Raw genomic sequence first — 18,570 nt, 5'->3', positions numbered from 1 at the left:
AGAGCAATTTACTGTGAATTGAAAACCGGTACCACTGTTTTGATACAGTAAAATAATGTAAAATTCAGTTTTTTACCGTAAGATCTACAGTGGTGGTTTTTACAGCGCATTACTGTAACGGACACGTGTGTGAGTTGACGCAGAGAGAAGGAAAACAGCCGTTGATATTCTCCTCACCTCAGGCTGCAGTCGCCTCTCTCCATGTCTTGCCGCTCCCTGTCTCTCAGTGAGGTGCCGCTGGGCTCGGTGTTCGGGCGGAGACCGACGTCTCACCGCAACATCTGCACCAAGGTCCTGCTGGCTGAGGGCCGGGAGACGCCCTTCACCAAGCACTGTAACAACTACGAGAACAGCTACAGGGTGAGTACAGTCAGCTCAAACTCTCCTCATTTCTTTGCTTTTTGATGCATGCTTTCATCCTGTGGGATTGTCATTGAAGTCTTTAAAAGTCATTCAATTTAAACTCGAGAAGATAACGACAACTGTTGGCGAGTCAACATTGACGCAGTCAGTACACGACACATATAAGGGCGCATCAATCAATAAATTGGTAGTGTCGATACCAAGGGTTGTATCAGTATATGAATGATACGAGAGTGATTAGAGCTTTATGTTCTCAAATTATGTCATTTTTGCTTTTGTCAATGTTTACTACTTTACACAGGAGGACTTTGAAGGCAAAAATCTAAGAATTTAAAAAGAATAGTAGACAGTAATAGCTTTTGTTGAGTTATTGTGTACTATTGACTTAGTCTTGCTCAAACAATTGTGTGTAATAATAGAGAATAAGGAACTAGTTGGAATAGTGTGTTGATATTGTAACACTGTCAATAGCACTCACCAATAATACGTTGAAAAATGTATTTTCCGGGCTATAGAGTGTGTACCCACCGGATTTTAGAAGAAATAAATATGTTTCCATATATTAGCCGCACCTGACTATAAGCCGCAGATATATATATATATATATATAATATATATATAATATATATATATATATTATATATAATATATATATATATATATATATATATATATATATATATATATATATATATATATATATACATACATACATACATACATACATACAGGTAAAAGCCAGTAAATTAGAATATTTTGAAAAACTTGATTTATTTTAGTAATTGCTTTCAAAAGGTGTAACTTGTACATTATATTTATTCATTGCACACAGACTGATGCATTCAAATGTTTATTTCATTTAATTTTGATGATTTGAAGTGGCAACAAATGAAAATCCAAAATTCCGTGTGTCACAAAATTAGAATATTGTGTAAGGCTAATACAAAAAAGGGATTTTTAGAAATGTTGGCCAACTGAAAAGTATGAAAATGAAAAATATGAGCATGTACAATACTCAATACTTGGTTGGAGCTCCTTTTGCCTCAATTACTGCGTTAATGCGGCGTGGCATGGAGTCGATGAGTTTCTGGCACTGCTCAGGTGTTATGAGAGCCCGGGTTGCTCTGATAGTGGCCTTCAACTCTTCTGCGTTTTTGGGTCTGGCATTCTGCATCTTCCTTTTCACAATACCCCACAGATTTTCTATGGGGCTAAGGTCAGGGGAGTTGGCGGGCCAATTTAGAACAGAAATACCATGGTCCGTAAACCAGGCACGGGTAGATTTTGCGCTGTGTGCAGGCGCCAAGTCCTGTTGGAACTTGAAATCTCCATCTCCATAGAGCAGGTCAGCAGCAGGAAGCATGAAGTGCTCTAAAACTTGCTGGTAGACGGCTGCGTTGACCCTGGATCTCAGGAAACAGAGTGGACTGACACCAGCAGATGACATGGCACCCAGCAAAGCTGAATTTGACCAAGCAACCCCCCCGTACCAAAAAGCCCTTGATGAAAGCGGATACAATTTCACCCTCACCTATGAACCCACGCCAGGAAACCAGCCAAAAAAGAACAGAAAACGAAACGGCATCATCTGGTACAACCCCCCATACAGCAAAAACGTCTCAACGAACATTGGACACAAATTCCTCAACCTGATTGACAAACACTTTCCCAAAGACAACAACCTAAGAAAAGTATTCAACAAGAACAACATCAAATTGAGCTACAGCTGCATGAACAATATACGACAAATCATCTCAAACCACAACAAAACAATTGCAAATGAGCCGTCGACCCCCAGTCAGAACGACTCCAAAACCAACAAAGCATGTAACTGTCGAAAGAAACCTGATTGCCCTCTCAACGGGGGATGCTTACAAACAACAGTTGTCTACCAATCTAAGGTAATACGCAAGGACATTAACACATCCGACACATATGTAGGATTAACCGAGGGTGAATTCAAAACCAGATGGAACAACCACAAGGCTTCTTTCAGGAACAAAAACCTGCGAAATACCACAGAACTCAGCAAACACATTTGGGACCTCAAAGACAATAATGTTGAATATTCAATAACATGGCAAATTCTTGCATCCAGCACACCTTACAATAGTGGTAATAAAAGATGCAACCTATGCTTGAAAGAGAAACTGTTTATTATCTACCGTCCAGACCTGTCATCCCTCAACAAGCGCAGCGAAATTGTAACAACATGCCGCCATAGACGGAAACACCTCCTAGGTAACACATGAACCAATCACCACGCCCCTAGGCCAGCCTGTACCCACCCACTCTGTGCCCTATATAAACCATGGTATGCGAATGCTCCCATTAAAATCTCCTGACGATTGAGGGTACCCCCCTCATGAAACAGGCCTGTAGAGATGAAATAGTCTTGTGATTTTTTTTCCCCCCACACATACATATATATATATATATATATATATATATATATATATATATATATATATATACACACACACCGGTACCAAAGATTTTGTCAATGTTTATTTACATACCTTAATTGTTAATAAATAAATAAATATATATATATATAGTTTTCAATGTTTCCATGTATTGGTTACGTTGTAAAATTAGTTATTTACACAAATTTTGTAAATGTTTATTTACCATATTTTTCGGGATATAAGTCGCTCCGGAGTATAAGTCGCACCTGCTGAAAATGCATAATAAAGAAGAAAAAAACATGTATAAGTCGCACTGGAGTATAAGTCGCATTTTTTGGGGAAATGTATTTGATAGAAGCCAACACCAAGAATAGACATTTGAAAGGCAATTTAAAATAAATCAAGAATAGTGAACAACAGGCGGAATAAGTGTACGTTATATGAGGCATAAATAAGCAACTGGTATGTTAACGTAACATATTATGGTAAGAGTCATTCAAATAACTATAACATATAGAACATGCTATACGTTTACCAAACAATCTGTCACTCCTCATCGCTAAATCCCATGAAATCTTATACGTCTAGTCTCTTACGTGAATGAGATCAATAATATTATTTGATATTTTACGCTAATGTGTTAATCATTTCACACATAAGTCGCACCCCCGGCCAAACTATGAAAAAAACTGAGACTTATAGTCCGAAAAATACGGTACATACCTTAATTGTTAATGAATAGATAAATAAATATATATATAGTTTTCCATTTTTCCATATATTAGTTACGTTGTAAAATTTGTTATTTACACAATATTTTGTAAATGTTTATTTACATACATTGTTTCCAAGATGTGTCTGTAACGCGGCAGTAAAACGGCTGATCAAACAAAACAGAAATCATCGTCATGGACCCGCTAGCTGCGCAAGCTAGCTCTCCAATCAGCTAACTAAACTCAATAACTCCACGGTGACGTTTTGGTGAATTTACTGAGGAATTTACGAAACTGAAACAATACAAAAATAATGCCATTGTAAGTTAATAATACTAACACGGACACTCGTAAACATGTTAGCATATTTGCTAATGCTAACGACGCTAGCTTGATTACATTACAATAGCACGTACAAATAAGCATGAAAACACTCCTACAGACATAACACGTGGGACGCTTTAGTAAGTATGAATAGTTTTAGTTATATTGTAAAATTTACAAACGTTGCTTGGAGTGATATGAACGTAGACTCAATATGAGTTGAAACGCTATGGACGGTTAAACTTCTGGTTCAAGGAAGGAAACAGGAAGTACATTGAGCAAACTCATTTAAAAGATTGCGCCGTAGCACAAAAAAATAACACACCTTTTCAGTGTCTCTGTATTTGTTGAGTACAAAACATTATCGTCATTAGCGAAGACAAATCCATGAATTAGTCGCAAGCTACATGCTTCAAAGCGTGAGGAAAAAGAGAAAAGTAGCGTCTTATAGTCCGGAAAATAAATACAATACTGGTATCAGCCGATCTCACTCATGGATGGTCGGTATCGGAATTGGCAGCAAAAAACCCTCAATGGGACATCCCTATAAAGAGTTTGGAGAGAATGTTTCAGTCTACATCTCCGTGCGTCTCCAGACTCTGCAGACAGAAATACAGACCTTGAAGGACCAGGTCCAGGAGCTGCACAGAGATCTGACCAAGCACCACTCCATTATCAACACAGACCAAATGGGCGAGATCCTGGACCGATCGCTGCACATCGACAGCCGGATAGCTTCCCAGTACTCCACAGTGGAGACCATGAGGGCCATGTTTGAAGAGGTGCCATACCTCCCCCCACACTATTGGACTACTACACCCCTGCACAATCATCTTGTCTGTTTCCCCTCACAGATCTGGGAGGAGACTTTTCAGAGGGTCACCAATGAGCAGGAGATCTATGAAGGTTGGTGTAACACTTGGACTTCACGTAGTGGTTGATCTTGTCCACATTGCTCCGACTCTTGCAGCACAGCTTCACGATCTGATGCAGCTGAAGCAGGAGAACTCGTACCTGACCACCATTGCCAGGCAGATCAGCCCTTACATCCTGTCCATCGCTAAGGTCAAGGAGAGACTGGAGCCCAGGTGATGGCTTGACATACTTCCTTTAAGATGGACACTTTTTTTAAATTACCCTATTTTCCAGGCTATAGACTGCGCCGGTATTTGAGCCACACCCACCCAATTTTAGAAGAAATAAATATTTTTACATATATTAGCCGCACCGGAACATAAGCCGTAGCTGTATACCGGTGTAACCGGTGGTCTTTTCCTCTGCGGGGAACACGACCGACACCATGGGTTGCTCAGCTGCACTTTACTGATAATACACAGAATACAATTGTTGTCAATAGCTTTCTGCCATCGTCGAGCCCCTCTCCCGTTATCGTAGACAAAAGGGCGGAGTTACGGACAGAGGTGGGTAGTAACGCGCTACATTTACTCCGTTACATCTACTTGAGTAACTTTTGGGATAAATTGTACTTCTAAGAGTAGTTTTAATGCAACATACTTTTACTTTTACTTGAGTATATTTATAGAGAAGAAACGCTACTTTTACTCAGCTCCCTTTATCTACATTCAGCTCGCTACTCGCTACTGATTTTTATCCATCTGTTAATGCACGCTTTGTTTGTCAGACAGACCTTCAAAGTAGGATCTATCACATGCCTGCGTTTCACCAATCAAATACAGTCACTGGTGACGTTTGACTCCGTTTCACCAATCAAATACAGTCACTGGTGACGTTTGACTCCGTTTCACTAATCAAATGCAGTCACTGGTGACGTTTGACTCCGTTTCACCAATCAAATACAGTCACTGGTGACGTTTGACTCCGTTTCACCAATCAAATACAGTCACTGGTGACGTTTGACTCCGTTTCACCAATCAAATACAGTCACTGGTGACGTTTGACTCCGTTTCACCAATCAAATATAGTCACTGGTGACATTTGACTCCGTTTCACCAATCAAATACAGTCACTGGTGACGTTTGACTCCGTTTCACCAATCAAATACAGTCACTGGTGACGTTTGACTCCGTTTCACCAATCAAATACAGTCACTGGTGACGTTTGACTCCGTTTCACCAATCAAATACACTCACTGGTGACGTTTGACTCCGTTTCACCAATCAAATACACTCACTGGTGACGTTTGACTCCGTTTCACCAATCAAATACAGTCACTGGTGACGTTTGACTCCGTTTCACCAATCAAATACAGTCACTGGTGACGTTTGACTCCGTTTCACCAATCAAATACAGTCACTGGTGACGTTTGACTCCGTTTCACCAATCAAATACAGTCACTGGTGACGTTTGACTCCGTTTCACCAATCAAATACAGTCACGGGTGACGTTTGACTCCGTTTCACCAATCAAATGCAGTCACTGGTGACGTTTGACTCCGTTTCACCAATCAAATACACTCACTGGTGACGTTTGACTCCGTTTTACCAATCAAATGCAGTCACTGGTGACGTTTGACTCCGTTTCACCAATCAAATTCAGTCACTGGTGACGTTTGACTCCGTTTCACCAATCAAATACAGTCACTGGTGACGTTTGACTCCGTTTCACCAATCAAATACAGTCACTGGTGACGTTTGACTCCGTTTCACCAATCAAATACAGTCACTGGTGACGTTTGACTCCGTTTCACCAATCAAATATAGTCACTGGTGACATTTGACTCCGTTTCACCAATGAAATGCAGTCACTGGTGACGTTTGACTCCGTTTCACCAATCAAATTCAGTCACTGGTGACGTTTGACTCTGTTTCACCAATCAAATACAGTCACTGGTGACGTTTGACTCCGTTTCACCAATCAAATACAGTCACTGGTGACGTTTGACTCCGTTTCACCAATCAAATACAGTCACTGGTGACATTTGACTCCGTTTCACCAATCAAATATAGTCACTGGTGACATTTGACTCCGTTTCACCAATCAAATACAGTCACTGGTGACGTTTGACTCCGTTTCACCAATCAAATGCAGTCACTGGTGACGTTTGACTTCGTTTCACCAATCAAATACAGTCACTGGTGACGTTTGACTCCGTTTCACCAATCAAATACAGTCACTGGTGACGTTTGACTCAGTTTCACCAATCAAATATACTCACTGGTGACGTTTGACTCCGTTTCATCAATCAAATTCAGTCACTAGTGACGTTTGACTCCGTTTCACCAATCAAATACAGTCACTGGTGACGTTTGACTCCGTTTCACCAATCAAATACAGTCACTGGTGACCTTTGACTCCGTTTCACCAATCAAATACAGTCACTGGTGACGTTTGACTCCGTTTCACCAATCAAATACAGTCACTGGTGACGTTTGACTCCGTTTCACCAATCAAATACAGTCACTGGTGACCTTTGACTCCGTTTCACCAATCAAATACAGTCACTGGTGACGTTTGACTCCGTTTCACCAATCAAATACAGTCACTGGTGACGTTTGACTCCGTTTCACCAATCAAACAGAGCCAGGCGGTCACATGATTAACAAGCTTAAGCTTACATGAACTCAACGTCAAATTTAAGGAAGCACATGGCGATAAGTAACGTTAGTAGATATTTTGGCTGTCACTGTAGGCTGATGTTAGCTTACCAACTATGAATCACTGTCAAATGTACATCGTGGGGTATAATTTATTAACGCACTGCAGCCTCATAGACACACACACACACACACACACACACACACTCACTCACGCATGCATAGAAACACCAATCAGAAGTGCACAGTGTGTGCCCAGGTGCAGCCCACACCTATCAGTTTATGGTTTGCGTAAAGGCTAACTTGTTATTTTCCTTTGTAATCTCTGCCTACTGAGCCTATGGTGCTGTTAAGTTATTGTGGCTCAATTTTCCTTCATTTTTTTATGTTAATGTATTATTATTTAATATATATTATTGTTTTAGTTGCTTAAGAGATATTCCTGGCTCTGAATTTGCTCATTGCTATTTTTATGTTATCGTGCATTATTTGTTGCCATCATCAGTAAACGAACAGGTTACTCATCAGTTACTCAGTACTTAAGTAGTTTTTTCATAACATACTTTTTACTTTTACTCAAGTAAATATTTGGGTGACTACTCCTTACTTTTACTTGAGTAATAAATCTCTAAAGTAACAGTACTCTTACTTGAGTACAATTTCTGGCTACTCTACCCACCTCTGGTTGCGCACAACAGTGAAATAAAAACATACCTGATAATACACAGAATACAATTGTTGTTAATAACTTTCTGCCATCGTCGAGCCCCTACACAAATATAATAATGAACAAGAAAGTGAACTTAAGTTCTTAACAAGACAATACATTTTCTGTCGTCGTATGGACGCCTACCTCTCCCGTTATCGTAGACAAAAGGGAAGTTGGAAGGCGTGTCCAACGCATATAAAAAAACAGGTGTCACAGTAATTATTGCAGTAGGAGGGACAACGAGACAATTCCACATTGACAAAACATCGAACAACATTCAGGTATTTAGATGTAACTTACACATTTTGTGTAATTATAACAATAATAAAACATGATAAAATACATTATTTACAAGACATAATTGACCCTGTTACACCGGTACAAAATGTTCTGTAAATGTTTATTTACATACCATAATTGTTTCCAAAGGGTGTCTGTAACGCGGCAGTAAAACGGCTGATCAAACAAAACAGAAGTCATCGTCATGGACCCACTAGCTGCGGAAGCCAGCTCTTCAATCAGCTAAACAGACTCAATAACTCCACGGTGACGTTTTGGTGAATTTACTGAGGAATTTGTGAAAGTGACACAATACAAAAAGAATGCCATTGTAAGTTGATAATACTAACACAGACACTCGTAAACGTGTTTTCATATTAGCTAATGCTAACGGCGCTAGCTTGATTACATTACAATAGCAGGTACAAATATGCATGAAAACACTCCTACAGACGTCACACCTGGGACGGTTTAGTGAGTAAGAATTGTTTTACTTGTATTGTAAAACTTACAAACGTTACTTGGGGTGATGAAAATGAAGGATCCTTTTGATCAGAAATGCTACGGACGGAAAGTAAACGATATACTTCCGGTTCAAGGCACGGAACAGGAAGTACATTTTCGAGCGAACTTGTCCAGAAGATGGCGCCGTAGCGCCGACAATGACACGCCTTTTCAGTGTCTCTGTTGGTGTTTTTGGAAAACTATTTGTTGAATACAAAAATGTTGGCCGTTAGCGAAAAAAAATCCATAAATTAGCGGCACCGTTTTATAAGATGCAGGGTTTAAAGCATTGAGAAAAAGTAGCGGCGTATAGTCCGGAAAACACAGTATATGAATTAGCATAAATTCCGGACTATGAACCGGAATTTTCAGATTTTGAACCCTGTGGCTTATAAAAAGGTGCGGCTAATTTATGATTTTTTTGGGTTTTCCACTAACACCCATAATGTTTTGTGTTCAGTAGTTTGCATTAAACCCAAGCAGAGGACTGAAAAAGTGGGTTATTGTTTGTGCTATGGCGCCATCTTTTGGACGGGTTTGCTCACTGCCGGTGTTGCGGGTTGAAAGTGTACTTCCTGTTTTACTGCCGTAAACCGAAAATAAGCATCCATAGCGTTTCTACTCATATGGATTCTTCATTCATCATTCCAAGGAATGTTTGCAAGTTTTACAATATAACTAAAACAATTCTAACTTACTAAACCGTCCCATGTGTGATGTCTGTAGGGGTGTTTTCATGCATATTTGTTCGTGCTATCATAATGTAATGAAGTTTGCGTCATTAGCTGGCATGCTAAAACGTTTACAAGTGTCTGTGTTAGTATTATTAACTTACAACGACATTCTTTTTGTATTGTTTAACTTTCACAAATTCCTCAGTATATTCACCAAAACGTCACCGTGGAGTTATTCAGTCTGTTTAGCTGGTTGGAGAGCTAGCTTCCGCAGCTAGTGGGTCCATGACCATGACTTCTGTTTTGTTTGATCAGCCGTTTTACTGCCGTGTTTCAGGCAACGTTTGGAAACAATTAAGGTACATTTACAGAATATTTATGTGTAAACAACTAATTTCACAACATATATATATCTGCGGCTTATAGTCTGGTGCGGCTAATATTTGGAAAACATTTTTTTGTGGGTGTGTGCGCTATAGTCCGGAAAATACAGTATATCAATTATATTATTATAATATTGCGGAAATTAAAACAATAATCCGAAATGTCAAAACCCTAACAAGTTGTATTGCCAAAAACTTAACTGGCGTGGAACACTGCAAAAACTGAAATCTAAGTAAGATGAAATATCTGAAATAAGGGTGATATTTGCTTATTTTCTGTCTGATACGATCATTCTTCTCACTAAGCAGATTTCGAGTGTTTTACTTGTTTGAAGTGTTTTGGTCCTAAATGATCTCAGTAAGATATTACAGCTTGTTGCTGAGATTTGATCAAATCAAATCAAATCAACTTTATTTATAAAGCACATTTAAAATTTACCACAGGGGTAGCCAAAGTGCTGTACAATGAGCAGGTTAAAAGATAAAACGAGTACCGAGCAAACACAACACAACACAAACAGAACACGATAAAAAATAAATAATTAAAATAGAATTAATAAAAACATAAAAACATAAAAACAGGATCACAGCAGGTGTATTATGGGGCGCCATTGCAGGATGGATATCACTCAGTGTTAAAAGCCATGGAATAAAAGTATGTTTTTAAGAGAGATTTAAAAACAGGAAGAGAGGAGGCTTGTCTAACACTCAGGGGTAGGTCGTTCCAGAGCTTGGGAGCAGCAACGGCGAAAGCTCTGTCACCTCTAAGCTTCAGCCTTGTGTCAGGGACCGTCAACAGCAGCTGATCGGCTGATCTTAAGGATCGGGTGGGGCAGTAAGGCTGAAGGAGGTCGGAGAGATAGGTTGGCGCGAGGTTGTTTAGACATTTAAAAACAAATAAAAGGAGTTTAAAATGTATTCGGTAACACACAGGGAGCCAGTGAAGGGACGCTAAAATAAGGGTGATGTGCTCACGTCTGCGGGTCTGTGTTAGCAGACGAGCAGCAGAGTTCTGCACGAGCTGCAGGCGGGCGAGGGAGGCCTGGCTAATGCCTACATACAGGGCATTACAGTAATCAAGACGAGTCGAGATAAAAGCGTGGATTAATTTCTCAAGATCATGTCTTGATAGAAGCGGTTTCACTTTCGCTATTTGGCGTAATTGATAAAAGCTTTTTTGAACGACGCTGCTGATTTGTTTTTCGAATTTAAAATCTGAGTCAAACTTTACCCCCAGGTTTGTGACAGAGTCGCTGAGATACGGGGTCAGAGTGCCGAGGTCAACGTTGGGGGAGGGAGAGCGACTTGGACCGAACAACATAACTTCTGTTTTGTCTTCATTTAGGCTCAGGAAGTTAGCTGAAAGCCAGACTTTGATGTCGTGCAGGCAGTCAATAAGACTTTGAACCGTGTTATTTTGTGCCATGGGAAAATAAATCTGGCAATCATCGGCATAAAAATGAAATGCAATACTGTACTTCCTAAAAATAGAACCAAGGGGGAGAAGGTAAAGCGCAAATAAAATTGGGGCAAGGATTGAGCCCTGGGGGACCCCATGTGGTAAAGGAGCTGTGGACGACATAAAACTGTCTACTTTTACACAAATGATGACCTATATTGAGTAAAACATGCTTGAAACTAGAATATCAAGTGTTGCAAAGCTGTGTCATCAACACTCACAAGTATAAAACTACTTTTTTAAAGTCATCATTTCTGATTTCAAGCATGAAATAAAAAAATCATGACTTTGACACAATTGTGTCTCATAATTAAAACAGATGACAGCCAAATGCTGTTTTATTTTCAATGAAACAATAGAAAATATGTACTCATATAGTAGTACAGTAAACTGACAGTTAATATTTAAACATTTAACATGTGACATTTATAACAATTTTGAACAGAAATAGTTCATGCACATTCAGATAAATTCTTCAAAATTACAATTAAAACATTTTTGGCCGGGGGCCGGGCTGTATATATGCGCACTAATTGACTGAAAGAGCACACACTTGGCGCGATGATGTCATGTTATCCATGGAAAAATGCATTTTTAGACAATATGATTTGCCTGAGCAGCTAGGAGACCCCGAGAGTAACAAGCGCTTGCCTTGTTGCCTTTCCATTAAGAACAATAAATTAGTTTTTAGTATAAGTTTGCTGCTTTCAAGAAATGTAATATCATTATGTCAAGATAATGGCACTAGCATTTACTTCATTTAAGAATATTTTTCAACATATTGAGCAAAAAGGTCTCTTTTTTTTTTTTCTACCAAGAAAAGTGCACTTGTTATTAGTGACAATATACTTATTTTACAGGTATTTTTGGGTTAATTGAGGTTAGCTAATTTTACTTGTTTTGGAAAGTCTTGACAAGCCAAATTTTCTTGTTCTATTGGCAGATAATTTTGCTTAGTTCAAGTAAAATACCCCTAGTTTTTATTTATTTTTTTTCTTGTTTTTGAACACTGACTTTTTGCAGTGAAGTAACACACACGCCTTGCAGCTCCTACATTCTGAGGCTTCAAAATAAAAGTACGTAAAATAAAAAAAAATATTTTCCAGGCTGCAGGAGCCCAAAGAGCACTGTGACGACCGCACAGAAACAATGTTGAAGATTTACGAAGACAGCACAATGGCAACAGAAAGACAAGACAGGTAGGTATGCACGCAACAGCTGACATTTATTACAACACACCTTCCTGTAGCGCAGGGGTGGGCAATTAATTTTTACTGGGGGCCGCATGAGCAACCCGAGCACTGCTGGAGGGCCACATTGACAATATTTCAATTAAATTTTGCTCAATATTATTTTTGATATATATTGATATATATTTTGTAAGATAAATAATAATAATAATTAATAATAATAATAATAATAATTGTATTTAACTTAACTTAAATTTATACAAAAGCAGATTGCTTTTGATGGTTTTATTTTTAACACTGTCTTACACAACACCTGATGTATAATACAATGCAAAAATGTCAATTTCTGCACAGGGTTATTTTCTGTCACTTTATCCTGCATCCTCTTTAAAATTTGTCACGTTTCATGTGTCAGGTCAATCGTGACAAATGAGGACATATAAATCCCCTTCCTACTGTAGAGAGAGTCTCCAACATTTGACCTCCTCTCATGTACCTCAATAATGTAATGGAAGTATTATTCATCAAATTGAATCAAGTACAACAGTGATTCTCAAACTTTTTCGAAAAAACGTGGCCCTCCAAGTACCACCATTATGACAACATTACGATACAGTAGCGTAGTCGGCCTAAGTATTCATTAAAAACAAGTCAGAGGTATTATTTAACAAGTATATTTAATATTTTTGGCCACTGTAACATTACACACAGAATATTTAATAAGGTGATTCTTTGGCGTACCACATTTTGAGAAATACGGCAAGCGGCTATATTAAAGGCCTACTGAAAGCCACTACTACCGACCACGCAGTCTGATAGTTTATATATCAATGATGAAATCTTAACATTGCAACACATGCCAATACGGCCAGGTTAGCTTACTAAAGTGCAATTTTAAATTTTGCGCGAAATATCCTACTGAAAACGTCTCGGTATGATGACGTCAGCGCGTGACGTCACGGATTGTAGAGGACATTTTTGGGACAGCAAGGTGGCCAGCTATTAAGTCGTCTGTTTTCATCGCAAAATTCCACAGTATTCTGGACATCTGTGTTGGTGAATCTTTTGCAATTTGTTCAATGAACAATGGAGACAGCAAAGAAGAAAGCTGTAGGTGGGAAGCGGTGTATTGTGGCAGGTGTTGTGCTGGATAATGCACCCCCGCCGTAGAATGCACCCCCTGACTGTTGTGCCGGATAACACAGCCGGTGTTTTATTGTTTACATTCCCGGAAGATGACAGTCAAGCTTTACCATTGGCCTGTGGAGAACTGGGACAACAGAGACTCTTACCAGGAGGACTTTGAGTTGGATGCGCAGACGCTGTACCGTGAGTACGCATGCAGCTGCGGCTTCCAAACATTTGATCGCTTGCCCGTACGTGCGTGCCGCTATGTGCATGTCACGTACGTAACTTTGGGGACTTTGGGGAAATATATGTGCTGTATGAACTTTGGGGAGGTGAACGGTACTTTGGGCTGTGGGATTGAGTGTGTTGTGCAGGTGTTTGAGTTGTATTGGCGGGTTATATGGACGGGAGGGGGGAGGTGTTTGTTATGCGGGATTAATTTGTGGCATATTAAATATAAGCCTGGTTGTGTTGTGGCTAATAGAGTATATATATGTCTTGTGTTTATTTACTGTTTTAGTCATTCCCAGCTGAATATCAGGTCCCACCCGCCTCTCACAGCATCTTCCCTATCTGAATCGCTCCCACTGCCCTCTAGTCCTTCACTCTCACTTTCCTCATCCACCAATCTTTCATCCTCGCTCAAATTAATGGGGAAATCGTCGCTTTCTCGGTCCGAATGGCTCTCGCTGCTGGTGGCCATGATTGTAAACAATGTGCAGATGTGAGGAGCTCCACAACCTGTGACGTCACGCTACTCGTCTGCTACTTCCGCTACAGGCAAGGGTTTTTTATCAGCGACCAAAAGTTGTGAACTTTATCGTCGATGTTCTCTACGAAATCCTTTCAGCAAAAATATGGCAATATCGCAAAATGATCAAGTATGACACATAGAATGGACCTGCTATCCCCGTTTAAATAAGAAAATCGCATTTCAGTAGGCCTTTAAAGTAGCTGCATAGAAAAATGAAATACGTTTTGAAAACATATATCCGACCATCCATCCATTTTCTACCGCTTGTCCCTCTCAGGGTATTATATTAAATGTGTAAATAGGTTTTGTATTTACAATATTACAAATACTAAAATAATTGCTCTTTTAATTGCATTGAATAATAGAACAAATATATATATATATATATATATATATATATATATATATATATATATATATATATATATATATATATATATATATAAATTATACATGAAAGGAGGTTAGCAGCTCTTTTAGAGGCATAAGATAATATAACACATGTAAAGAAAATAATTACAAATAGTAGTATATTAAATATAACTACTGTATTTTGACTGTACATTTGTTTAACATTGAATATAATGTACACAACAAAACTAAGTTTGCAGCTCTGTTGGACGCACAGAATAATAGAAATGTGAAAAACATATATAGAAATAATCAAACGCACATTTATGTTTTGATCACATGGCTAAATATTAATAGTAACAGTATAGCTCGGTTGGTAGAGTGGCCGTGCCAGCAACTTGAGGGTTCCAGGTTCGATCCCCGCTTCCGCCATCCTAGTCACTGCTGTTAGTGCCACCCACACTGCTTTAAATGTAACTCAGATATTGGGTTTTTGAGTCACTAGAGAAAAGCGCTATATAAATATAATTCACTTCACTTCACAACAGTAGTAGCTACGAACAATGGGAGACCGGGCTTTCTGCTCCGCCACTCCCAGTCTGTGGAACGCTCTCCCTGACCACCTGAGGGCACCACAGACTGTGGATGCTTTTAAAAAAGGCTTAAAAACCCTTCTTTTTAAAAAAGGCTTTTTTTTTTAGATATATGCATACTAGTTCTCGCTATTAGGCTATTCTAGTTTTTATTTTTATTATCTTTTTATTTTATTTTTTAATACACTGTAGCACTTCGAGGTTGTTTGCTCAATGTAAAGTGCTTTTCACAAATAAAATCTATTATTATTATTATAGTAGTTTTACCAGTTAAACGCCTTCACTTTCAGCAGCATTTAACTACTGTACATATTAGGAAAATACGTATCATGTACAATATCTGCTGCGTTTAATTCTGATCTGCACTTTTAGCTTGTTGAGATCATTTTGAAAAGTATTTCTTGTGTGTCTAATTAAGCCTTGGCAGAGGTCTGCGCTCTATCTATTTCTCCCCCCGAGGGCGCAGGTGTACTTTGATTGATTGATTGAGACTTTTATTAGTAGATTGCACAGTACAGTACATATTCCGTACAATTGACCACTAAATGGAAACACCCCAATAAGTTTTTCAACTTGTTTAAGTCGGGGTCTATGTTTATCAATTCATGGTACCTAATGTTGTGTCCTATCGCATTGTCTTCCTCAGCGGCAAGCAGACATGTGTGACCGACCAAGACAGAGACAAGAACACCCACCCTCTCATGCTTTAGCCCCGCCCACATCGCAAAAAAACCCAAACTGTGGTCTGATTTCCCCGCCCCATGTCGGCGTGTGACCCGGTCATGTAGGCAGAACCTCTAGGTGACCGAGCAGTGGGGGGGGGGGGGGGAGAGCTAAGTGGACGTGTCACGACCTCACGTGGACCCGCCTCATCGTCCCCGTGAAGAGGCGTCGCTCTTCCAGGCCCACAAGGTAACAACATGGAGGCCATGGCCTCTTTCACACTGCAACATAGCAGAAGTCAAAGACAGTATTTCCAAAGTACTATAGTTTGGATCAGGTTCCAAAGTAGGCACTGGGTCTTACAGCGTGGGAATAGCATCTTTACGTTGGGCTGAATGCAAGACCGCGTCCTAAAGTTGTGTTTTTTTTCTTTGACAAGTTCCAAATATGTTGCAAACGAGCGCCATCAACAAATACCGCAATCGCTGTCATGATCACTTTCGTAAAAAAAAAAAAAAAAGATTTAATGGAGATTTGTTTCCTTTTAGCGTAGAAGCAAAGCCAAGGGTTAGTAAGCTAATGAGAGATGCGGTGAGACCATCAAACATGACTTTTAACGCCATCACACTGCAAAAAGTGAAATCTAAGTAAGATAAAATATGTCAAATAAGGGTGATATTTGCTTATTTTCTGTCTGATAAGATAATTCTCCTCACTAAGCAGATTTTATGTTGGAGTGTTTTACTTGTTTTAAGTGTTTTGGTCCTAAATGATCTCAGTAAGATATTACAGCTTGTTGCTGAGATTTGATGACCTATATTGAGTAAAACATGCTTGAAACTAGAATATCAAGTGTTGCAAAGCTGTGTTATCAACACTCACAAGTATAAAACTACTTTTACAAAAGTAATAATTTCTTATTTCAAGCATGAACAAAAAAATCATGACTTTGACACAATTGTGTCTCTTAATTAAAACAGATGACAGCCAAATGCTGTTTTATTTTCAATGAAACAATAGAAAATACGTACTCATACCTGCCAACTTTTGAAATCAGAAAAACCTAGTAGCCAGGGTCCAGGGGCCGCAGACCCCGGTAGGTCCAGGACAAAGTCCTGGTGGGGGGTTCAGGTTCGCCCCCCGACGCAAAATGATTGATTGCATTCAGACAGGTTAAAATGTTGCTAAAACCATCACTTTTCTATCAGTCACAGTGACTTTTCAAAACAAAAATATTACAGCAAAAATCATATGGGTTGATTGACATGTTTATTCTGTAAGCTAACTTCAATAGTTTGAAATTATTTTGACAGTTAATGCCAGTTATCCTGTCAACCTTTCACAAGACTTCAATTTGTTAATTGAAAGTATAAACAGTATAAACACTTTTTACAGTAAACAAATGGTAAAACAGTACTAAACAATTCCAATTAAAAAAGAATTGGTGTCATTATTAACTTTCTGTCCAAGCTTGTATAATCTACTGCCTTGTTCAATTGTAAAAAATATTCTGTGCCTAAAATTCACATTTCTATCACAATTATCATACTGTAAACATGGTAAGCTAACTTCATTAAAATTAATAGTCCTGTCAATAGCATGGAATTACAATTCAAATGTAGTTTTTTTGTAAGCCTTTCAAAAGAATTCAAAATATGAAAAATTCAGGAAAATTAATTTAAGCCATCAGACACTTGAAAAGTGGCACATCACATCTCTAATGTAATCATTTGAACTTTTCAACAGAAATAGCACTGCAAAAATATTAAGGACATACTTCTGTATTTTGGTAGTTATGCTGTCAACATTTAACAAGATTTCTTCAACTTGGACTTGAAAGCATAAATAGTATAAACACTTTTAACAGTACTAAACAATTCCAATAGATAACATTGGTGTCATTACCTTTTTGTTTGCTCAATTATTGCCTCCGTAAATAAAACTTCGGCATTTATCACATCCAAAGAATCTGTTTGGGCGACGAAAAACGTTGAAAGTTTTCCACTTGTATCGCTAGCAACGGCATTAGACTTGTGTTTTTTTGTCCCATTGTGGTCTTTTACATCGCTAATTCCTCCGTGTCCGATCGAAAAATCTTGTCTGCACGAGGTGCAATTCGCGTAGTTTTTGGAACGGATAATTATTCCCGGATAGGCTTTTGAATATTCTTCACGGAATGACTGCAGTTTTCTTTTCGGTTTAAGACTCGCATGCGATTTTTCTCCGGCTGATTCCATGATCGTTCGCTCGTTTGGAAACAATGGCAACTGGTGCCTCGTGCTTGGCAGCAGTGCTATAAATAGCCTCGCGCATGTGTAACAGGTACGTTAGCTATTATAGTAGACGTTCTCAATATTTGGGCTAATCAGAAGTCTAGATTACGACTCGGAGAGAGTAGGACAGACACAATTAAATGCTTTAAATTATACTGGTGTTATTTAAATATGTACAGTGCAACAAATAGTGTACATACATTGATAGGAATGGCCATTCAAAATCTCGGAATGCTGGATTTTATAGAGCGTGATTGGCTGCAGCGGGTCACGTGAGCGCGTGTGTT

General features: G+C 38.9%; 1 protein-coding gene across 1 annotated transcript in view; it reads left to right on the top strand.

Annotated features, from left to right (window-relative positions):
• Positions 1–17,334, top strand: part of rnf207a (ring finger protein 207a) — a 63,742-nt gene extending 46,408 nt beyond the window's left edge. The window contains exons 14-19 of the mRNA XM_061977622.2: positions 183–360; positions 4,405–4,590; positions 4,663–4,714; positions 4,779–4,896; positions 12,438–12,530; positions 15,994–17,334. Coding sequence (XP_061833606.1) covers positions 183–360; positions 4,405–4,590; positions 4,663–4,714; positions 4,779–4,896; positions 12,438–12,530; positions 15,994–16,057 — 691 coding nt within the window. The 3' untranslated portion in view covers positions 16,058–17,334. The remainder of the gene's footprint in view (positions 1–182; positions 361–4,404; positions 4,591–4,662; positions 4,715–4,778; positions 4,897–12,437; positions 12,531–15,993) is intronic.
• The last annotated feature ends 1,236 nt before the right edge of the window (positions 17,335–18,570 follow it).

Source organism: Nerophis lumbriciformis, linkage group LG18 (assembly GCF_033978685.3).
Source record: "Nerophis lumbriciformis linkage group LG18, RoL_Nlum_v2.1, whole genome shotgun sequence".
Classification (NCBI taxonomy): domain Eukaryota; kingdom Metazoa; phylum Chordata; class Actinopteri; order Syngnathiformes; family Syngnathidae; genus Nerophis; species Nerophis lumbriciformis.
This window is presented reverse-complemented; position numbering and strand designations above follow the sequence as displayed.